Here is a 25,304-nt window from a genome sequence, read left to right as displayed (position 1 = left end):
AAGGTCAAGTTACATGTTTCGGTGCAGAAAAGGAATGGTACCAGCAAAAGGCAGCAGCATCCATATTTCAGATCTCATTGCTCTAAAAGCTGAAAGAACAAAAACATATTTTTCTGTGTCTTCAAAAGTTCTGGCTGAAAATAAGAGATTTTCACATTCTTCTTGCATTCCAGCCTGTTAGTGAATTTCGCTATGGACAAGCTGAGGATTTATGCCAACAAGAGTGTGAACTAGTGAACTCAAATTCCTGAGCTACTGCCACCTTCTCATGTGACTATAGTAGTTCTTACATAGATCCTCAAACATGCACTTTTATAATAAGGATGTAATTGTTAGAACATTCTTCAGAACTATTTTCTTCTTCTTCACTAGTAAACACGTCATATTTCCCAGATAACTAAATCTTTCTTGGGCATATTCTGGCACCTAGAAATATTTTTGACTTAGAGAATCTAGGCCACTGGTATTATAACCTTTAGATTCCTGAAAGGGAGGGTGTCTGGATATTCCAGAGAAAATGTCTGAAGCCTGAACATGATTTTGTGAGTCTTGGCTAAGGTATGGACATAATGAAAAACAAGCATTCTTGTATGGACTATATGCCATGGAGCTGGAGCAAATAGGTCATTAAAAGAACGCTGGGGGAAGATACTGCAATGCACTCACACAGTGAAGACAGGGTTTTCTTGGACACAATATCAGGTTAATAGTATGGCAAGCTAATTCCATTCTCACCTACTCCTGATGACCTGGTGGTTGTTTTGCCAGTGCTGAGAACTCAGTGATCTGAAGATGCTTCTTTTGTTAAAGCCTGCCCTGACAGAAAGGTGGACAGTCAGCCACCTCTACAGCAGTGACTTTTGTTGGATGTAGCAGGAGATGCTAATCCCAGAATATATCCACTGTGGGACTCAAGGAATTGCTAAACTAATTAGGGGTGCCTCTAACAGGGACCATGAATATAGGGTTTACAAGAGATTAAGCATGCGCAGAGAGCAGGGAGATTGTTTTGTTTCTGTTCAGATGAAATTAGGTTGCTTGAAATACACAAATTTTAACGCTCAGAATTATTAGAACTGTCTACACATTTCTATTAAATATACACTTTATTGCTAATATTTTCAAGGAATTTATGAATGGTTTTCATGTTCAGTAAATAACTGATTTTGAAGGAAAAGAGAGGAAAATGCTTCACTGTCAGAGGACCTAAATAACGAATAGCATTTTTGTTCTCAGTATTTTCCTACCACCGTACTTATTGTGGATGAAGCCTAAGTACAAAGGAATTCATCCCCTCACATTTTTGTGGCATTTCAGCATGCATGCCAATGCATTAGTGTAACTGTATCGTATTATTAAAATGGATGGAAACTGAGGCTATAGAAACTCTTTGACTGATGTACTTGTTGTGTGATTAGTGGATTTGTATCTGTATTTATAAATTTTGCAGACATGGAGATTGCACTGGGGGGATGTAGGATTATAACAAACAGAGGAAGTGGCTATGGCTTCTTAAGGGAATGGAAAGCAAAAAAAAAAAAAAGTGAAAGAAAATAGATAACACGTACAAAATGAGGAAAAAATAGGCAAAAACTGTGTCAAATTATAACTACATTTTGCATCAAGTAACACTTGTAACTGCAGCTGGAGTTACAAGAAGTGCTTGTCATCAGTTCCACTGAAATAACATCCACTAGTGTGGGTTTCCACCCTCAGCAAGTTTGCGGATGATACAAAGCTTGGCGGAGTGGCTGACACACCAGAGGCCTGTGCGGCCATTCAGAGAGACCTGGACAGGCTGGAGAGTTGGGCGGAGAAGAACCTCATGAGGTTTAGCAAGGGCAGGTGCAGGGTCCTGCAGCTGGTGAGGAACAACCCCAGGCACCCATACAGATTGGGGGCTGACCTGCTGGAGAGCAGCTCTGCAGGGAGGGACCTGGGGGTTGTGGTGGACAAGCAAGTTAACCATGAGCCAGCAGTGTGCCCGTGTGGCCAAGAAGGCTAATGGTGTCCTAGCCTGCACCAGGAGCAGTGTGGACAGCAGGTTGAGAGAGGTGATCTTCCCCCTCTACTCAGTTCTGGTGAGGCCACATCTGGAATAATGTTGTGTGCACTTCTGGGCTCCCCAGTGCAACAGGGATGTAGAACTTCTAGAGAGGGTCCAGTGTAAAGCCAAGAAGGTGATTAAGGGATTGGAGCATCTGTCCTATGCAGAAAGATTAAGTGAGCTGGGCCTGTTTAGCCTAGAGAAGAGGAGACTGAGAGGGGATCTTATCAACCTGTATAAATATCTGAGGGGACAATGTAAAGAGGGTGAGGCCAAACTTTTCTCAGTGGTGGCCAGTGATAGGACAAGGGGTAATGGGTATAAATTGAACCACAGGAGGTTTCATCGCCATATGAGGAAGAACTTTATGGTTCAGGTGACAGAGCACCGGAACAGGCTGCCCAGAGAGGTTGTGGAGTCTCCTTCTTTGGAGATATTCAAAACCCACCTGGATGCGATCCTGTGTAACATGCTCTAGGTGACCCTGCTTGAGCAGTTTGGAGTGGACTAGATGATCTCTGGAGGTCTTTTTCAACCTCGGCCATTCTGTGATTCTGTGATTTGTTAGACATAAAAATATATCTTTATGTGTAAAATATAACTGGTTTCACTACCTTAAAAAGCAAAGCCAAATATAAGATAAGCAAGTCCTTCTTCCTAGTAATTGCAACAATTATGTTCCTATATGAAGTTATTTCTCTTTGCTTCCATAGTGGACAAGTTAGCAGTCGGGAGGCAGGAGGCATGGCCCATTCCTAGGCAGAAACAGTAAATATCAGCTTGATTTGCTGATCATAGAGACCACAGACAAATTACAGTATTCTTACCTACACTGATCAAAAGATTCCTCCATCTCAAACATGAGAAGGTGCTCTCAAGTAGCGATACAGGTAAACACTGCTCCCAGACCTTAGCAGAAGGAATTGTGCTTCCCTGCTCATCTTACAGTTGGGAGAAATTGTGCAATATTTGGGATTCATGTGAAGAATCTGTTGGAAATGTACTTCATTAAAGAATATGAAGAATATAAAGAATAAAGACTTCAGGATCAAGTTTTTAATCTAATGCAAACCAACGTGCTGTATATGTAGCCTTAACTTTCATTTTCATCCCTGCATCCTTTCAGTATTTAGTTCAATTTTTTTAGTTACAGTTCTGTTCAGTCAGGATGAGGTGGAGGCAGAACAGATCTGCTGAAGGATTTTGGATTTAAAATAAATAAAATATTTCTCTTTATCTTTGTATCTAATACAAGGTACTCCATTTTTAATTTTTTTGGTCTCATTATTTTCTATTTTAAATATTAGTTATAGCAGACCATACTGTATGAGACTTAAATCTTCTTTGGAACTAATTTTTAATTAAATTTTTTTCAGACTGAAATTTAGGGATTTCTAAGTATAAAATATAAAAAAAATAAAATTTTGTATACACATTCTTAAAAACCTATTTGGCTTATATAGAATATATGTATGTATGTGTATATATATTGGCATATATCCTAATAAAACTCTTACACTTTATAAGCAACACACACCATTTAAAAATCTTTTTGCCATTTTCTCTTTAACATGTTAGTTCCCTGGCCATGCAACTATCTCATGCATTTTGTATATGCTGTCTGTTGTAGCTGTTGTAAAGCAGATTTTATAATTATTTAATGAATCTCTGTATCTGACCCATCATTTCAGTTACAGTACTTGTAGCATTGATCCTGTATTTAAAGCTTTTTAGAATAGAGGGAGAAATTAAAATAAAAGAAGCTAGCAGCCAAATATAGATGAAGCCTCTAGGTCTCTCTTCTGCTGCATTTGTGAGATAGTAGCAAATCCTGTACCACTTTATTCTGTTTCAGCGGTTTATCTCTGCAAGCGGACAATGCAAAACAAAGCAAGGCTAGAGCTAGCAGACTATGAAGCTGTAAGTACCTGGGGAAAAGTACATTTCTTTGCTGGGCCTAATTAGCATGTAAAATAATGTTAAGCATGAGAACTACAGGCATTCTGTAGTTATCCAGCTTTTGCCAGCATGTGGGTCTGATATTGCTCAGAAGTCAGAAATGCTATTTGAGAGACAGTAGTGAAGGCTGGCTAGGCAAGAGTTGAGATTTTAGTCCGTCTCTAATTTTACTCTGCTCAGATCATCATGCCAGGATCAGAAACAACTGCTCGCAAATCCCACATACCCTTCAAGTGTTTGAAAGCAAATGTACTCTACACCATGTGAGGTTTGAATGAAGGATCTCTAGCAATGTGTTCAAAAGCATTTAGTAGCTGTAGAAGTATAAATCTCATTCTTAAAGGAGATGCTGGCACTTGAGTCTTGGTCCCATCAGTTAGACTAGAGGCAAAGACAGTCAGAGCAGAGGCTCTTCCCACTCTTTGAAAGGCATCCTCTGCCCCAGGCAAGAAGGCAAGATAATTGGGGCCAGGAAGAGCAGGAGAAGGAGAGATTTTGATTAGGTGATGAGGATGGCACTCACCAAGGAGATGTACTGAATTCTGTCACTGTCTGCCCTCCCCCCCCTTCCCACCCTCACGTTCCTGAATTTTTCATGAAAAAGTCAACAGAAAATTCGTGCACAGTCCTGGCTCTGCACTGAAAGCTGTCCAGCTGTGTTACTATGACATGATAGCAGGATAGTCAGCCAGACCTCCCAACATGCCAAATATTCCAGCCACAGCATCATGCTGATACACTTTATTGCTTCTTCCGGCACAAACTTGCTTTTCAGTGTACTGCACTGTGGGGTATGCATAATGTTATACTTACATGCCTTAGAAAATTCACCTCCAGTATACTATCCCTGAGAGCCTTTACTGGTATTGACAAGATCTCTAGAAAGCCTCCTCTCTCCTCTCTGCAATCTTTATTTTCAGTAAGTATTTCATAGAGATACCTCTGCAATACGTAGAAATACAGTTAAAACAACACATTTTTTTAGGAAGTTTACAGAGAATTCTTCATGTAATCTTAGTAAAAGCAGTGTACAGAGGTAACTGGGGTCTTTATGGATGAAGTTAAGAACCTCAGCCTTCTGAGTATTATCATACTGCATACTGCTGCCTTTTAAGCTGGAAAGCACTTAGAAAAACTCCATTGCAGACCATAAAGCTGTTCTAGAAGAAAGATTTTGATAAGGTTTTGCAAATATTCTTACTGTTATTATTAGTAGGCTATAGCATATATATATTTCCTGTGTAGTAGTGAATAACTATAGTCTGCATTTATTTTAAAGTGGGGATCTCTGTGAATAACTTGGACGATTCCTATATTACCATAATATCCATAGTTTTTTGTTATTATATTTTAGTTAAATTTATATGTTGCCAACACAAGCCATTTGTATAAACAACTGATGAAAGTTGTCATGGGGATCGTCCAATATATGGAAAGTACTGCTGTTACCTCTCACAATTAAGTACTTCTAAAATGAGAATGTGGTTTTGTATTATTACAAAATTACCCAGCCAACACCCAGTACATAAAAATGCTTCAGAAATCCCGTGTTCTGCTAAGGGATTGTATCCACCTTTATCAAATTTTCAAAGCTAAAATAGTCAGGATATCCAAAAGAAGATAGATGTAGTATTCCATCCTGGTTGGTGTCAAACAAACATTTTATATGACAGGTAAGGTACATTTACATTGGTACACATATTATGGCTTATATTACACCTTTTTTTTTTTTGGGGGGGGGGGGGAGATTAGGGAGAGCGGTGGAGGATGGAAAGGTAACAGCCTAACCTAATAACACTGTGATGTATTTTCAGGAGAGTTTGGCCAGGCTACAGCGAGCATTTGCTCGAAAGTGGGAGTTTATTTTTATGCAAGCTGAAGCACAAGCAAAGTAAGTTCCTTTGAAGATGAGGATTTGGGGTTTGCGCATGTTTTTTGAAGGGAGAAGGGGATGAAAAAGTGATTGGACACCTCATATTTCAAATTGCTGTCATTAACACTGTTTCTTTTAAATATCCTATAACACTGACAGAGTAGACAAGAAGAGAGACAAGATAGAGAGGAAGATTCTTGACAGCCAGGAGCGAGCATTCTGGGACGTGCACCGGCCGGTGGTGAGTGCTGGTGGGGCTGCTCTGCCTATGAGTGTGACCACTGATGAATGTTAGCCTCTGTGGAGTGTTGGGGAAGTTTGGGAACAATTAAAAGGGCTGTAGGCCATGGGTTGGGGAGGATCTATAATTTATATCATTGTACTACTGAAGACTGCATACATGTTTACACTCAGTTTGGGGTTTTCAGTGAATAGATTTGTTGTGTCTGATTTCTTGAATCAAAAGATACCTTTCTTTGACTTTTACAGTCTCAAATGTTTTGCAAGGTACGAGTCACACTACCAAAATTATCAACATAACTAAAAATAGTTTTAAATAAATCTGAATATTTTATTTTTTTTTTCTTGCTAAGCCTTCCAACTTCACTGTAGTCATATTTTCAGGCTATTTTTAATGTACATAAAGGTTAGATATTGTTGGCTTTGAGCTGTGAAAGTCATACACTGACTTAACAAGATTTGCCAGAGCTCCTTGTCACAGTCCATCTGATATTATAAAAAAATAAAAGTCCTTACAAAATCAACTACCTTAGAGCTAAAACTTTGAGAGAGAATGCCAAATGTCACAACAATTCCAATTAACCTTTGAGAGGTGCATATTCACATCAGTTTGTTTTACTACAGAACTTTACTGCAGTTTCTCTTATGCAGCATTAAGCTTTCAATATCTATATGCAGTTTCATATCATTACCAATGAAACAGAATATGGACTATGTCTTCCGCTGACATTTGAATAGATACGTAACTAAAACTTACTCATTTTTATTCCTCATTCTTAGATGACTGCAGTTATTACAACAGCTAGTTCTGATTTATATCGAGTAATTGTTTAGAGGGTGTAAGGTTGCATTGATGATACCTGTAGAAGAGGTAGGTAGAGTTAGAAAGTTTCAAATTAACTTGGACAGGGTCAGCTTGCACTTGTGACCGTGAAATTGGAAAAGTGGTAGAAGAAATGGATTTTTAGGTAGGATTTAAGAACATCAAGTAGAGAAAATCATTTGAAGTGAAAGATTCAAACCGCAGACATTAGATGCAAGAAAACTGGAACGTTATTATCTAGTCACTGGCATAAAACAAGGAAGGAAGACAGGAAAAACAATCTGCCATCTGATGTTCATAGGAGCTGCCAATAGAATAGACACAGAATGTTTCTATGGACCTGTAAAGTTTGAAGGCAAACAGCATTTGTATTAGCAGCAGAAATGGATTTAAGGGTTTTGAATTTGGGAATGAAGTGCTATTTACAGGTTTGGAAGAGAAGATGAATTGATGAAGTTTTGAGGTAAGATATAGTAGAGAATAAGAACTAGAGAATTAAGGTCACCAAGACAAAAGAGGAAAATGAATCTGATTAAGAGCTTTGACTGAACTGTGGATAAAGGTACCTGGTCCAGGTGATTTTTTTAACCCGGTTGTAGATATACCTAGGAAATATCAGAGACAAAAGATTGGCTTACAGTCAGCAATCTAGGCTCCTGACTTTGAGAGATATAAATAGAAGAATGGAGAGGGAAACACTGATACTTTGGCTGAACAACGCCTCTCGCTAGTTACTGAATAACTAGTTTTGAAAATGTTGTTATGAATTTATTCTCACAAAACCTTCTATTAAAAATAATAGACATTAAAAGAGGAATAGACAAAAGATTCTTAATTTATAATTTTTCATCTTTTGATAAAAATTTAGAAGCTAGAGACATTTTTTTTTTTTAACTGAAAGTGAATTTGGAGAACCAGATATTTCATTCTTAGCTTTTTTATTTGGGTATGTAAATAAACATTTTTCAGGATTTCTCACAGGTTTTCTGGTCCCTAGCTGCTTTATTTCTTACCTAAGTGGCTACCATGCTGATACAGAAATTATACATATAAAATATAGTCTCTGAGTAATCAGAAAGTAGATATTTTAAAGAGTTGAAAGGGATAGAATAGGGAAGTAATTCATCAGTCCAAAATGACAGTGCAGCAGTGCACTAAAGGAATGGGAGACATGAAAAAAGAATGGCTGTATACAGTGAAACCAGGCGAGTATAACCCCACAAAAGGAGCATGATCTGAGTATCAGAAGTGTCACTGATATGACTGATAAGTTTAAAATAATGAAAATGAGCCAAAGTTTGATATGTAAAGAGCATTTGCCACAAAAAAAAAACAAAAAACAAACAAACAAACAAAAACATTATTTCATAGGTCCCAAGTCAAAATCAGTCCTGCAGGGGGCTACAGAAGGCCTTAGAAGATTTATGCCATACTCAGACAAATATTGTAGGTATTGCAGCCTGCAGAGGCTTCCTGTACAAGTTTTAATCATTCAAGTTCAGATACTAATCACAATAAAACTGTGGAAATACATCTCAGGGAAAGTTGTATAGACTCTCTGGAGATCCTGAGTAGCTGACCTACAATAAAGTCTATGTCATCATTTCTACACTATAGTTAGTACCTAAGATAGGTCTGAGACTAATGGCATTCACATATAGCAGCACATTTCTCTTTTGGAATGGCAGAGTAAACATATCTTAAAAGCCTTCCTTGTCTTTCCATCTGCCTAGAGAGAGCATTTCCTTAATTTTGAGACTTCTATAAATTACAGAGTATGGAACTGAGTGAAAATTGATTAGGAGGATTAGAGCTTCAGTCAAAAAGCAGTGACAAATCAAACTAAAGCAGGGAAGACTGTTCCTTCCAGGCAAAAACAAATTAAGAATTTGTTCTTGTTTGAAAAGAAATGTCAAACTCCTGGTTAAAGTCTCTATAAAAGAACTCTTAGCTTTCCTGAATTATTATCTCAATTTTAAACCCATAATCTTACATTTTCTAAAAAGGGACAAATGAGTACTGAAACAGTAAATCCCCTGAAACATTCTCAAATCCACATCAAATACACTAGCTGGAGAGTATCTATGGCTTGTTGTAAAATTAATTATTTTAGGTAGCAAGCAAGGAAAGCTGCCGTCTTGCTGCTACAAACTATTGAATGGACTCTTATTCTTGAGTTACGCATTAATGTAATTTAAATGAAATGCATAATAAATGCCTGTGGGGTACTTGCTGAGATTCAAATTAATTCAGAAGATAATGGAGAAAGTATCTTTTTCTCCTGAAAGTCATCTGTATACTGTTTCACTACAATAAGTTGAAAAAAAAATATTTTCTCCAAAAGGAAAAACAGTATTTGTGTAATTTAATGTAGTAAGGAAAACTATCAACGCTAGTTACATTTAGTATAGGATAGGAGCAATGGTAAGGGCAAATGTGGCTTTAAGACCAATTCACTGTTTCAGAAATACCTCTGATTTATAGATTTGGGGGTTTCATGTCATTGTTTCCTAGTAGCAAAGTAGGAAAAAAGTAATGTTTTCATTTTTTAAAACCTTGTCAGCCATCCCACACCTTCATCTTTTCTATTATAACTTTTTATTGGATTCTATCTCCATTAATCTCATGTTACCTGTTTATATTTTAAAATTGTGTTTTATGTGGTCTGAACACGACCCTCAGCATCTGAGCCAGTAGGTAATAGTACCGGGTGTCTAGGGTCATGCAGCAGATACTTGTGGTTATTTGTTCTGGGTTTTCTTTTCTTTTCTTTTCTTTCATTTATTTTGTTTTTAATGACTTTTCCATCCCGTTCTTCAAGATCAGCCTCAAAGACTTGGCAAAAGACTGAATTTAACTTGGCCAAGGTGGAGCAATCCTTCATTTCACACTTCATGTGCTACAAATCTTGGACTTTTTTGGGCCAGTTACTTGTTTAGCCTCAGAACACTGCTGTCTGCTTTATCATAATTTTTCATAGAGTTTTTAAACATCTCTAGGAAACAAACATAAATAATGCCATACTTCTCTAGTGATGTACCTGCATACAGGTTTCATGTCTTCTTTTGTGCCCGTTTCACCGTGTATCTTTACAAGGGAGTTACCTCTCCAGCAGACAGGGTGTGCAGCCGTTGCAGCTATTGGCAGTCTCAGACAACCATGCTTCTGGTAATGAAATAAAGCTTTGTACAATGCGTTATTTTCACAAAATAGTTATAGTGTTTATGATCCATATTTGCATCTGTTTGAGGCAGATATTTCTAAATCTTATAGTTAGCCTTCAAACTAGGGGCGATATGGAAGAATTTGTACTCTCATTATTTAGAGTTGTTATTTAGTATAATTCTGGAGTAAGGGTGGGACAGATGGGGAAAAAGGAATCTGGCTTCTTTTTCCCCAATAGTGCAACAAACTGAAAATGCTGAAATTAAAACTGAGGTTATGAAGAGGTCAGAAATTGTGAAATAGAACTGATGAGATAATGGAAGGACATAGAAAAATGAGATGATTTGGTTTTTAGTAAGACACAATTCTGGTAGCAACTAGGAAAATAAGTTGAAGTATTAAGAATAAGGAATGTTCAGAATAAATACAATGTTTCTGTGTGAATTCAGTTTGCTGCTTTAATCCAATTAATTCTGTCAAGTATATTACAGAGGCAGTTAATCAGTTTCTAAATTTCACTTGAATTCCCCATCATCACTTTCAGATATGTGGTTAGACTTTTCTGTTGTCATTTCTTTTCAAGTGAATAACCTAGGTTATTCTGTATGGAATTAGTAAAACAGCAGGTTGCTTTCTTTGGGGGTGAAAAAAATTGAGAAAGCAATAATGACTCTAAGTATTTAGCATAGGGACAACAAACCAGATGACTTTAACAGGTTTCCTTATGCAGCACTGTTGCAAATACTAGAATCTTCACAAACACAAATATGAGATTATACAGACAATTGAAATTAATGCTCCTTAGCTTGAATAAATACAATGGATACTATTTCACAGAATCACAAAATGGTTGAGGTTGGAAGGGACCTCTGGAAATCATCTAGCCCAACCCCCCTGCCAAGCAGGGTCACCGAGAGCACATTGTGTAGGATCCTGTCCAAGCAGGTTTTGGTATCTCCAGAGATGGAGACTCCACAGCCTCTCTGGGCAACCTATTCCAGTACTCTGTCACCCTCACTATAAAGAAGTGTTTTTTTGTATTCAGATGGATAGTACAGATTTCTGTACAATAATTTCTGGTTCTGAAAGCCTGTCACTACAAACCTAAAATAGTCTATTGTAAATTAAGAATAATCAGAAATTGGATTAGCTTTCAAAAAGAATTAAGCATATCACTTCTGTCAGTAGCATATTATTTAGTACTACTTCTGGTTTACTTTTACACAACTTAAGCCTGAAAAAATAAATTTCAACATCCTTTTCATTTGAATTTTGTATGCTATGTGTTTCTCTGATACACAAACCACTAAAAGAAATATTTTTAAAGCAATACAATTAAATCTTGTTCTCTTAAGGTGAAAGACCAGCTTTGTACTCTATCCATTTTTAAACAAGTAAGGATGTGAGAACATGAGAATACTTGCCAAGATTCGAGGTGCTTTATCTCATATGGATTAATTTTATGGGTTTATTTATTGTATTAAATTTCTTGAAAATCTCTGTAAATCTGTTTTTTCTCCTGTTCCAAGCAGATCCTCGCACAGCCATTGGAATTCCTTGTGTGTCTGATTCTACTCAGTAGTATTCAGTATTCTAGGTTGAGAAGGTTCCTTTTTTTTTTTTTTTTTTTGAAATATGCTGAAAATCTTTGAAGCTTTAAGTGATCCTAAGTTCCATGCTGAGTGTGACTTCCCATATCTTACATTTTAAAACAATGGAGTTTTACCATACTGCAAACATAATTAAAGTTTTGTCAAACTAATTGATCAAATGTCTCTCTTTTTTTTCTGATGGTCTTGGAACCACATTTTTATTGTCCAAACAAGAAAAACACCTTGACAACTTGTAGTTAAATTTTTATCCATTGATTGCACTGCTTGCCACATTTTGATTAAGTCAAATCAAAACATAGCAGAGCAGAGCAACAGGGGACCTTCTGCCATTTTCATAGTAGCCAATGATCTTCAAATAAGTCCTTTAATAAAGAAAGTATTGATTTTACTAATTGGTTCAAATGGCAAGTTGTCTCTTCTTTACAAGAGATTGTCTATAGTGGGTTTAACTTATACTTAAATGGTTATGCCTGTATTTGCAGTTTATCAATAATTCATTATTTCTGCATCAGTATATTTCCAGTGGATGACACAAGCAGGTTTATTGGTCATTCATTTCAATTTAATAAATAAGTCAGTAACTTTATATCTCTGTCCTTTAATAAGTCAAAATAAAATTAGCTAACGAGGACATGTATTGAGCATTTAAATTCATTCTATGCTGCCTATATGGTTCTCTGTTAAAACCTCCAACAGGAGAGAACACTTAATCCTAACAAAGCTTTTATTAATTCTTACCAAGACAATCCTTCCTTTGTAGGAATCGGTTCACTAAAATTTGACATTGAATATTCTTGGACCTGAAACATCAGTTCAATAAATGAATAAGAAAAATAGAAAAGCTATATTTATGTAATTAAAAGCCAACAGGTTGTAAATCTTTATTAGCTGATATAGGCAAGTTTTAGCAGTTAAGCTGTATAAGGCTAATTTGTTTCCATAATATTACTTGACCATAGATTTTCTACAACAAATGGTCTGTAGACTGTTTTCAGTGATGGTTACAGCATCTTGTAAGATGTATCACATTTTAAAAATAGATTTAAATTCAGGAATATAACCAAATTTGAGCCTGTTCTATGCAAGTTGTGTTCCAAATTCTATTCACTTATTTCATTGTCACACTGAATCCATAACACTGTAATTATTTATTCTATCTCGTATTCCATAAAGATTGTATTTAATAGCATAATACGCATCCTTTAAAATAAATGATGAAAAGGTTGAAGAAATGAAGGAAAACGCCAATACTTCAGTATAGGGTTTTTATAATTGTCCCCTGATTAGGTGCCAAATTTGCGAGACATCTCAGAATGAAATTTGAAACATGCTTCTACAGAATTTGTACTTGTAAACAATCTTGTGATTTGCTTCCTAATCGTTACATATAATTTATAGATGTTAATTGGAAAGTATCACTGTACTTCCCAGATGAGCTAATATGAAACAGAAAAGAGAGTCCATAGGACAAACTAGAAAAATTATGGCCTGATCCTAGAAATATTTGGTCTGGAGTTCTAGGGGGGTGAAAGAGCTTGATAGTATCTGTATATAAAGTCATCGTCAAACATATATACTTTTTACAATTTCTGTAACTTTCCTATGGCTATAATGGACTTTAATCTATGTCTACTGGATTTATTTTTTGACAATTATTTGAGGCTGATTGATGTAATTATTATAAAGGGAGCTACGCTTAAAACAACTTTCAGGTCCCATCAGATAACTGCCAGAAAACAGTTTTCTGAAAATGTTTTAAAGTGTTGGAAATGTGCAACCCCCCTTTAACTGAACCTTAAGATAACACCTGCTTTTCTAAACCCTGTTAAAAGATCTGACCAATTGTACTCAGCACATTCGAAATGCTTCTCTGAGACTTTCTATTGCACCATCAAAGTCATTAATAGTGCAGTTCTTCCGCAGCAAAGCCTTTTTACTCATTGACCCTGAAGTGTGTAACATACAGTAAAATGAGGTAAAAAACAAAATATCCAAATAATCTTACTTAAACGTCAACCTTTCCTTATAAGCCTTGGCAGATTTTGCACACTCCAATAACTTGCATCTCTGGGAAATGAAAAATTACTGCATTGCAGGAGAATATAGCCTGTGTTTTTCGCTGTGAGAGACTCACTTCTAGGCATTACTGACAACTTGCTCAATAAAGGATTTTAATGTCTTCTCTGATGCTAGACTTTGTCTGAGAAAAATAAACTTTCCCACACAGCCAGAGTCAAACTGGGGTTTCCTCCAGGTAATAACTCATTTGTTTTTTTGTTTGTTTGTTTTGTTTTTGTTTTTGTTTTCAGCTGAGCACCATCGGCTTTTTTTTTTTTTCTCCTCAATTCTTTTTCATAATCTTTCATCCTCTTTCCTCCTTTTTCTTACAGATGTTTAACTATGCAAAGTTTAGCTATCTACACGAGTAAACTGGAATATAAAAATGACAGATGAAAATGAACTCTGGTATTCTGCTTACTATTCATTGTCTAATTAGCTTCCTTTCCCTCATTTAGAAGTGAGTGATATCAGTAGTGACAGCTGAGGGTTATAAGACTCCTTTCCTAGAAAAATGCCAAAAATAAGAAGAATGACAAATAGCAGAATAGATTGTCACATAAGGAAACACTAACATTTGAGACTTAGGAAATTTCAAATTTCAAGCTTACTGTATTTGTTATAGTCTGCTGTTAAAAATAATATAAAAGATAGAATTCAATCTCTGCCTTGTCTTTACATTTGTGTGTCTGACTTGCTCTGTTCACTATTTTATCTTGTCAAAGTGGATGCCAAGATCTGACATGTTCATATGTATGTCCATTATTTAAATCTGTAGTGTTTAAATTTGGAAAAACTGTAGATCTTGAAATTCATTATTTTTTATTACTCTTAATCAATTAGCCCCTAATTGCAAAACAAAGATCTATTTCAAAGTGAATTGATATTGAAATGTAATGAAATCATGCAAAATATATGAATCAATCTGCTTAGTATTTACTGCTTTAATGCACCCTGAATTTATGGGTGTGCATGTTGAAATGAGGTAATTATTTTAAATATCACCTATGCTGTTTTAGCTGAAGAGGCTGTGAAATTTAGTTTTCCTTAAATCATCACTATGTTTGTTGTTATGGGTTGAGAACAGAACACAGACTGCAGGATGCCAGAAAGCAGAAGAAGCAAATACCAGTCTTTTCTTTCTGTTCTGTTGCTGGGAGAGGAATAGAGGGTGATGAATTTCACACTGCTGTGAGTACCTGGTTGGAGTGTTCCATAGCGTGGATTATTTGAATTTCAGTCCCTGCAGTTTGGAAAGATCATAGGCTATATCACAAAAATACGTGCTGAGAGGGACCTCTGGAGGTTCTCTAGTCCAACATCCTACTCAAAGCAGTGCTGACTTCTAAGTTGAATAATATTGCCCAGGCCCTTGTTTTCAAAATTACCAAAGATAGAGATTCTGCAGCCTCTCTAAGCTTCTTCCTTCTATTATGAAGAATATTTCCCTTAGAGCCAACTAGAGTTTTTCTTTCTTCAATTTGTGATTGTTGCCTCTTGGCCTTTCGTGGTACACCTGTAGAACAAGTCTAGCTCAGCAAGCCCCCTTTAGGCAGCAGAAGACAACAGTTAGCTCTCCTCTTTTGAAAGTCAGAAGAAATCCGATTCCCCCAGCCTTTCTTGGTATGTCAAACATTCAGCATCCTGATCATCTTACAGTTCCTCCACTGGATTTTTCCATTTGAAATATGTTTCTGGTATTGCTTCTGGGACCCAACAGTGGTCATGGGATTACATATTTGTCCTCAAGATGCTGAGCAAAAGAATTAACCATTTCCTTTGCCTGCAGGTTGTGCTGTTACTAATGCAGCTTGGTCTGTGGTTAACCTGCATTGCTGCAAAGACATACTGCTGACTCATGCTCAACTTCTTCTCCCTCAGATCAGCTTCTACAGAGCAGCAACATAGACAGGCAAATCCCAGCCTACTGCAATGCGTGAGGTTAATCTCTCCCACATACATGAGCTTATTTGTATTAGATACAAAGAAACTTCTTTTTATTCTGCGTTAAGTAGATTTACAGTTAAATTGACATATTCTTTAAGAAAGTAGATGACATTGGAATTTAAACTGACATCATTATAAACATAATTTGCTTTCCACTGAGGATTTTATACTTACTAGAATTACAAGTAGATCATAGCAAAAAGTTTTGTTACATAAAAAGGTGTTGGTAGCAATTGATTTAGGCTATGAGACCAGGCAATAAGAGGGGCCCTTGGAGTGTGCAAATGTGTAGAGCAAACAAACTTTAAACATTATATATTCTGAACTATTTGAATGAAAATGTACAGTGGCCAAAGCATCCCATTTCCCATTTGATGTATGTAAGGACTACTTCCAAAAAGTTGCTTTCAAAGATGTCAAAAAATTAATTCACTGTTAGTGCTATTACAAAGGCTTAATTAATTGATTCACTGTTGCCACTATTATCAGGGAAAGATAATGAATATCAATTGATTTTTTTTAACTAAACATATCCTCTTTTATTTATTTATTTATTTATTATTTCCAAATGTGGGCTCTAGTCAGATCCAAGCAGATAAAATCTTCCAATGTACCAACTGAGTGATGTACAGTAAGGAAGGTTTATCATTCCACTGTGTTTCTTGGTGGAATCCTATGTAGCCTCCTAGACAGCATCAATAGAAAATAGTGCTGTTAGGGATTCATACAAATGTGATTCTACAATAATTGAAGTAGGAATTAAAAAAATATCTCGCTATATATATTAAATATTATTTGCATGTGTTTAATTCAACACTGAATTGGGCTGGCAGGTCCTCTGCTGTAAATGAACACATTGACATTTTTACTTCAAGACAAGGAAGTGTTAACTGATGGATGAAAAGAAAATAAGTTTCCTTTGAATATGTGACAATATTTCAGACACTATATTTAATAGCAGATGAGCGCCTAATTCTACCCCGGTTATGATCTTGCTATATGACAATTTCAACAAGGTCATGAGATGTTCCTGTTTCTGTGTGGCTTGGGGTGGAGGGGCACTACTGTTTTTACACTGAATATTAGTCCTGAAAGAAATAAGCCTTCTATTTACTCATATAAAAGAGGTTTCACGTCTTCCAGGAAATGTGTTTGAAAACTATTTACAGTATTAGTATGCAAATTATATACTAAACACTAAATGGGAATCTTGCAGCCGAGCACTTTGACAGGCATCTCACTATTTGAACTATGGTAGTCTAGTTAAAAAAGCAACACAAAAAGAAAACACAGCTGGATGTAATTGTATCCAAACACATAGTTATTATGTTAATAGGGGCATGCGAATAAAATGAAATGTTGTCCAGCAAAGGTTTTCCCACAAAGACTTTGAATTATTTTAGCAAGATGATCAAATTATGCAAGCTTTTGTTTTTATTTTAATTGAAAAGATGTTTGGTATTTATTCCTAAATATTAACAGATGAAGTGTGGCAGCACCACAGAAAGAAGAAATACCATCTCGTATCAAGTATCACTTCAATAAATATACTTTAATTGAGAATAAAACACAAATTGTAGCCCCAATTCTTTTAGGTGCTTCCAGTGCTATATATATATATCACTATATCACTATATATATGTAGTCTTAAGCCCCTAGTGTTAACTGAGGTTGTCATAGTACTTATATGCCCTTTCACTGCCTTACCCATTGTACTGAAGCTTCCTGAGTTCCCGTGCCTGTATCTTCCTGCTGCTGCTCCTGCTGTGCCACAGCAGATTTACATCAGCCTGAGAGGTTGCAAACAGCTAAGTTTCTGTAAGATTCTATGAGACACTGTAGAAGTTCAGTACTGGGTTGGGTCTCCTTCTGAAGAGCATAAGCTTTGACCTTCTTTAATTCCTACAAATCTCCCAGAATTTGTTCATACCAATTCAGTGCTTGTGGACTTCAAATCTTTCACAGCAAGAGGCTTCAGATGACTTTTATGCCTCTTTTTTTTTTTTTGGACATATTTCTAAAAAAACATAACTGAAAAATAATTAAAAAGCAACAGCAAAACAAAAACAAACAGAACAGGAAAACACAACAGTTTGTATCTTATGTAAGTGTGCCAGCTATTCAAATTGCTGCATTCAAGGGCTGTAGATATTGTTAAAAGCCCATGTCTTCTTCACTGCCAGATGCTGATGTAATCCTAAAGTAGATGTGTTGTTTTCTTTTTAACTTTGTTTCTCAGTACACTGCCCTGTGAAATTGCTTTCTACCTTTAAATTGGCTGTCATGCAGGGTTTTGTATTTTTCAGCCTATCATTGTCTTTGAGCGTTACAAGTTATTTTGAGTTGTAATGCTCAGGAAGAATGAAAATTAACTTTTGTTGCTGAATGGAAGAAAAGCTATTGTGGTGCAAAAAAATATTATGTTTGGCCCTTACATTATTATATGATTAAAAGACAAAAGACACAATTATCTCTGGGTAGAACTGCATTAATCTTTCTTTCCTCCTGAAATAATACCATCCCAACTACAACAGTGTAAATTCAACAGTGGGACATGTTCCATGACAGTTTAATCATCTAACAATACTCACAGGGATACAAGATATTGTTAAATCACTGCCCTTTCTCATTCTAAAAAGCCACCAGGTGAGCTGTTTCATTGATAACAACAATGGAAAACAGTGCAAAAGAATTTATTGTCAATAGATCTGCAGAGAAAAGCAACACTGTAGACAGAATATTGATTGCTGAAGGAAAAAAATATTTCAGATGTACTCTGCATTAGACTTATACAAACCCTCTTATGTAACGGTATAATGTTACATTTTATGGACATTCTATTTTTATGAAAAAATGATCTCTGAATGTATGGGATATTAACGGTCTGTACTGATCTAAAAAATTTGGATGCATGTGATATGTTCACTATAGTAACTGTTCTAAAACAAAAAGTGCTTTTAGACACTAATCTCTGTATAGGATTCCCCTTTCTCACAAGTAAGCACAAGAAGAATGTAAATATTCTGAAAAGAAAAAAAAAAAAAGGCTTTCTTGGTGCATCACACAAATTTACAAATAGTAGAGGAGAAAAAAAAAAAAAGTCAAATGAGAAAAAAAAAAAAGTAATCTGACCTTTTTGTTCTCTGTCCTGGAAAATAAACATGATGAAAGAAATTACACGCCTGTACTTGTTCATAAATTACTTCTACTTGATAATGAAATTTCCCATTCAAACCTCTCAGTAGTTGTGATTTTGGTGGAGATGTGTTTTCCATAATTTGCATTCAGAGTTACGGTTTACCAGAAATGGCAGATAAAAACATCAACTTTGCAGTGACTGTCACTGGAGACTTCTGTTTCTAATGAAAGCTATTGCTTGAAAAAAAATGAAAGTGCCTGTGCATTTTAAAATATCAACACAATTACAAAGAAAAAACCATGAGTGAAACAAAAAGTATCAAAAGCATTGCATTTAATATATATATATATATATTAGAATAGTGTATTTAACTGACAATCATTGCAAAACCCTTTAGAATTCATAAACGACAACTGCTAAGTCTTCTCTAAGGCCCGCAGGGAAAATTGTGCAAAAGTAGGTGTCCTCCACTTATCACCATCCTGAGCAAGGACAGGATTCTTTCCATTTACTAGCCATTGTTTTCCAGATGTTATTCAGACTTTTGATCTTAAGCTAAGAGACTTTAATAACAACCCTATGATGTACTAATTTGTCTGTCCCCTATGATTAGGCTGTAGTGTCTTTCAATCAGAAGCATTTAAACTGATTTTTTATGTTTGGAGCAAATGGAGCAAATTGGGTACGTCACTAATGATCAGTTGCTGTAATTTAATAGTAACACTCTAGTGAGCAAACAGTATCACCACTGCATAGTTCTGTGTTGCTGTGACTGACCAGTGTAGTCCCGCTTACTAAGCTACCTCAAGCTCTGTTGCAAGTCAGCTGAAAGAAATGTTACTTTAAAACTAAGAAAAAAGCACTAAAGGCAATGACCTTAGAAAACGAAGAGGTGAAGAGGTGTAAGTCATATTCTTAGTTACTACCACTGTGTACTCTTCTTAGTGAGATACATGATATGAACCAAGACAAGGACTGTCTTCATTTTACTATTTTTCATTTGCATGTTTGCTTCTAATTTTTATACACAATCACACTAACAGTGCATCACGCACAGGAGAAAGTCCAGGTTGGATATTGGGAAAAAGTTTCCTGGGAGTGTGGTCAGGCACTGGAACAGGCTCCCCAGGTCAGTGGTCACAGAACCGGTCCTGTGTGGAGCCAGTTCAACTCGATGATCCTTGTGGGTCCCTTATGTATGGGTTATTCTATGATTCTGTGATTCTAAAAGCTACCATTTTTATTCACAGGCACAAAGCATACCTTCCCAAATCTAGTTCAAGAGGGATGCTGAATGAAGTCTTGAGGATATAATCTCAGTGCCTATTTTTATTCTTAGTAATGAGGAACTATTTATTCCACAAATGTAACATGCATCAGTTTAGTACTTTAAAGTAAATAAATAAATAAATAGATAATACATCCAATAAAAAATAAGGCTGTTATTCAATATATTTTTCCAGAGGCAAAGTACCATTGTCCCATTTAATGAAACGTATTTGTTTCTTGGCTCTGCCTGTTTAAGAAGGCTTCATTTTATTTATTTATTTATTTATTTTCCTGTGAATATTTACAGCCACAGTTATCAAGCATTTTACTTTACAATGAGAAGACATAGTTCATGTCATTAGCTTGATAAAAGTCCATTTTGATTGTCTGGCAAACCTAAAATCCAAGTCTAGCTACTCCCACTAGAAATAAAACAAACAAACCTACTTTCACTAAGAATCTACTCTCACTAGATAGCAGACTTAGTACTTCCCATTCTCAGTGGGATATGTAATCCCTCTAAAATAAATAGGTAAAACCCACCATGGAGGATAACACTTTCTAGCTGTTTCCAGCAATGGATAAAAAACAGATTTCTGCAGGGAGTTTGTACTTAAAGGAAGGTGTCAAAGAAAGATGAATTAGAAGAAACTAGAGGACTTGTGTCCTTTGGGGAGCTAAAAGATTTTGAGAATGACTCTTCAAAGGCTACATCAGATGTGTTGAAAGATGTTCTGTTTAGACCGATAGCCTTCTGATGGGACTAATGAAGCCTGTTTTCTTTCTTTCTTTTTCTTTCTTTCTTTCTTTCTTTCTTTCTTTCTTTCTTTCTTTCTTTCTTTCTTTCTTTCTTTCTTTCTTTCTTTCTTTCTTTCTTTCTTTTTCTTTCTCTTTCTTTCTTTTTCTTTCTTTCTTTCTCTTTCTTTCTTTTTCTTTCTTTCTTTCTTTCTTTCTTTCTTTCTTTCTTTCTTTCTTTTTCTTTCTTTCTTTCTTTCTTTCTTTCTTTTTCTTTCTTTCTTTCTTTCTTTCTTTCTGTTTCTTTGTTTCTTTGTTTTTTCTTTTTCTTTCTTTCTTTCTTTCTTTCCTTCCTTCCTTCCTTCCTTCCTTCCTTCCTTCCTTCCTTCCTTCCTTCCTTCCTTCCTTCCTTAAGAAATAAATCCCATTTAGACACTCATTTGTAATTTTATTTTATTTTTTTAAAATCATTTAAAAAGTGATCTGAAACCAGAATCTCCTGAAGGGAGCCAGAGGTACACAGCTTAGGTGGGTGTTGCACAACTCTACTCATTTTCAAAACCATGCATCTTAGAGGAATATCTAGAATGCACATTGCATGGCTTCCTTGACAAAATCAAAACAGAAACATCTTGAGAGGTGTTTTTTGTTTGTTTGTTTGTTTTTCATATTCATGATGTCAGGAGCATGTCTTTGGTGTCTCACTCCCAAATTACTAAGTACGACCAACAGCAATTTAATTTGAACTAGTACCTGTCTGTGCTTCAAATGCAGAGAAGCAGAAATAATATAAGAATATAGTATGCATTTGTATATTTTCTGCTTCTCTGTACATTGCTTTCAATACTTTCAGCATAAAGATACACAGTCCTAACTTTGTCCTAACTACCGTCATAGAGTCTAGCAAACCAGGCTGAATAGCAAAATAATATCTCTTAGTATAAGCCAGAAAAAATGCTACTTGAGATGCTTCTTTAGGCTTTAGGTCACTCAGGTTTTACTGTCTTCTATAGGGAATATTGCAGAAGAACATGAAATCATAATATGCCTCTAGTTGATTTTTTGTTGTTGTTTTATTGTTATGTTGTTTGTTTGTTTAGCCTTGCAAACTGAAGAGGAATATCTCAGTGGAAATAGTATGGAATTATTTCTCAGATTTTATCTTTGTGCTTTCTTTTCTTTATCTTTTAATAGCCTGGATGCGTAAACACTACTGAAGTGGATATAAAAAAGTCTTCAAGAATGAGAAATCCACATAAAACAAGAAAGGTAAGTATTGCTATAACATAAAAAGCTGGAGGTGGAGGTAATTTATAACATGAAGTTCCATAGTTTCTTAAAACATTTTTTCTTGCTGATGCAAGAAATAAATACGTAAATGTATGTTGTTAATTAATAAGCTCTTAAATAAGTTCTGTTAACAAAGGTTCTAATACTAAGTAAATGCTATCATATAAGAAAGTGTTTGGAGAAATACGGACTGAGAAAATAAAAATAATTTTTGCATTTTTTTTTGTGTTGTTCAGTAGATTGAATAAAGTATGTTAAAATGTTTCTGTCAGTAGTTAAGGAAAAATTAATTTAAAAATGCTGTGTAAGCTATAATAGTAGTGCTTCTTGTGCTGACCGTAAAGAAAAGGCTGGCTGTAGTTTACAAATATGTCCCAAATGGATGCACAGAAACTGTGGAGGAAATAACCTTCATCTATAATAAGGTCTAGATATGAACTGCCTAAGCTCTCTAGGGACATACAGATTGACTGGAACAACATTTTCAATCAAATTCTGTGTATCATAATAATGTAGAATGAGTTCAACTTAAAAGTGTGCACTTTGAGGTACGTTTCAGTGTTTTCAAAAGAAAACTGGATTTAGATTTTTTTGCTGCTGGCCATCCATATTTACGGTAATAGCTGCCTTTCAGTGTCATCCCCCATGTTTGATGTGCTGTTAATATAGAGACAAAATAAAAGTCTATCTTGTGTTCTATGCCATTATGAAATTGTGCTTTTTCTGGTAGAATTTATTGTTTAGAAACAAAGTTTTATATGAGTGCATGGCTTATTCAGTTTCTTTTAGAAACTAGTGATCTGGAATAACTTCTTGAGCACAACATACTAAAAGTTACAGTTAGTATATGTAAAAGCCGTTTTCTGAAAGCAACTATCGTTGTTCTATATTTTTTGTGTAGTCTGTCTATGGCTTACAAAATGACATCCGAAGCCACAGCCCTACTCACATGCCAGTACCAGAGACTAAGCCTCCCACAGAAGATGAACTACACCAAGAGGTTTGCAAAATAACAACGAGCATATACTTTTAGATAAACTTTTTTTTTGAAAGTTGGTATTAAACCAAAAATAATTGTAACTGGGAGTATGTTCAGAACAGATTGTTTGACAGAATTGTTTAGTAAACCTTTTCCTTGCTACAGGACATATGGATTTTGGTATGTAACCTTTATTAAAATTAATGAGACAAAACCTGACATGTTTTGTATCTTGCACTAAGTAGTTGAAGGCAGTTAGGAACAGTGCAGTTGGTGGTTTCTTTGCATAGCTAAGCCCATTAGCTCCTGTAGGAGTAGACTGCTCACTCACTCTTCCTTTTACCATTTTGATTAGAGATTTGCAGGCACGCTTACTGCTCAGTGCATGCACGTACGGGTTCATACATTTATCTACTGTAAATGTTTTATTAATCTTTCCTTAGGAATGAGAGAAGATAAAAGTCTGAAGAATTAGTAACTTTCTTCAAAAATCTAAAAAAGGCTAATTGGATTTTTTCTAATGAGTCTTTAGGGAAAATTTTATATTGGTTCTTTATTATTTTATTTTATTTTATTTATTTTATTTTATTTGTCTGTGTATAATCTTTTCTATTCAGTGGAAAATTCCATTTATTTTAGAACCACACTGGCGAGGTGTAGTTTTAATATAGATATACTTCTATTCTGTGCCCTAGGGTAAGTTAAGGTTGAATTACAACCCTAATAAAAAAAGTTATGGAAATACAGTCAAGCAATGAATTACTCATGACACTCTTTGCTTTACTTTCTTGCAGATTAAGCACTGGCAAATGCAATTAGACAGACATCGATTAAAAATGTCCAAAGTTGCAGAGAGGTAAGTAAATTGTCACATCTTTTTTTTCAGTTATACTGATAACTATTGGGAAAATGTCAGTGTGAAATAACTTCAGAGAAAGAGAGACAAGGGAGCTCAGATGTCGCAAAGTTTACTTAAAAAAAGTGTGAGGTATGAAGTTCTTTTATAGTTATAAAGATGTCCCAGATATTCCATGATATGTTAGCTGGATAAACCAAGGTCACTGTAGAAGCCTCTGACCAAGTGGTCAAAAGTTTCCCCTTGCATTGACAGGGCGGATAAATGGAAATAGGTCTGGGGTTACTGTTTTGATATTTCAAAAGGGCAATCACTGCCAAAACAAGGGATCTGGTTGGGTTAGGCGATCTGAGCCTGAGCAAAACAGGTCCAAGCTTACATCAGGTCAGAGCATGTAACAATAATAAGAATCTATCTCTAAATTGGACCAAAATATGTAAGGAAGGAGCCAGAAACCAAATAAAACAAAAAGGCCCTTCAGAAAGACTACCTTCAGCTTAGGCAGAGAAAAGAACTGCGATATCTTACAGATCCAGAAGTAGAGAGTGAAAACTGCAGAAAATTGAGCTGTGTAAGACAAAGCAAAAAAAATAAAACCAAACACAAATGTATCTTCATCCTTTCAAATACATGTGCACGTATGTTTGCTTTTACATGTGTACTTATGTATATACATGCAAGAACATATAAATATATACTTATAAAAACAACAGGTTAGAAATTTCTGTTTGCTGAACAACAACAACAAAAAAAGGAATATAGACTAAATATAAGCAGGAACAAAAAGAAACAATACTGTCTTCAGTTTTCAATAATTTTCAATAATTATTAGGCAAAAAAAAGGTGAGAATAAGTACATGGTAAATGTAAATTACCAGAAAATAAGCAAAGTTTATAGTGTGTTTAGGTGAGTCAGAGTAATTCACAAACACTGAAGACTTTGGAAAAAAGTTGTTTGTGTTTTTTTGGAAAGCACTAAACTTGGGACTAGTGCCATTTGATTAGAAAATAATAAAAATATTAACTGTATTTAAAAGAGGAAAAAAGGAGTCCCAGCAGCTGCAGGGCCAATAAATGTGACCTAAATAGCATGCAGTATTTTAGAACAGATTTTAAAGGAACTGATAATTAAAACCGTGGGGGTATAAATATGTCCCTTTATGAAAGCAAATGAGCATGGAAAAGGTTGCTTGATTTAATTTTTTAGTGCCTAAAGGAGCCCTAACAGGATCTTTGTGGAAGTATTAGGAAAGTTTGTAGTTTATTTTATTTCAGCTCTTGATAAGAAAGATCTGAAGCTCCCTTCCTTCT

General features: G+C 35.4%; 1 protein-coding gene across 10 annotated transcripts in view; it reads left to right on the top strand.

Annotated features, from left to right (window-relative positions):
- Nucleotides 1-25,304, top strand: part of RGS7 (regulator of G protein signaling 7) — a 277,417-nt gene that overhangs the window by 210,500 nt on the left and 41,613 nt on the right. For all 10 annotated transcript variants that reach the window (XR_014582074.1, XM_083830287.1, XM_083830285.1 and 7 more), the window contains 6 exons: nt 3,903-3,967; nt 5,821-5,897; nt 6,039-6,120; nt 22,063-22,137; nt 23,060-23,158; nt 23,932-23,993. Coding sequence is in view for 9 of the 10 variants with exons in the window: in XM_083830287.1 (XP_083686413.1) it covers nt 3,903-3,967; nt 5,821-5,897; nt 6,039-6,120; nt 22,063-22,137; nt 23,060-23,158; nt 23,932-23,993 (460 nt within the window). In the remaining variant the exon portion in view is untranslated. The remainder of the gene's footprint in view (nt 1-3,902; nt 3,968-5,820; nt 5,898-6,038; nt 6,121-22,062; nt 22,138-23,059; nt 23,159-23,931; nt 23,994-25,304) is intronic.

The sequence above is a fragment of the Anser anser genome, assembly GCF_964211835.1.
Source record: "Anser anser genome assembly, chromosome: 3".
Lineage (NCBI taxonomy): Eukaryota > Metazoa > Chordata > Aves > Anseriformes > Anatidae > Anser > Anser anser.
The sequence above is the reverse complement of the archived record's forward strand: the minus strand, read 5'-3'. Positions and strand labels throughout refer to the sequence as shown.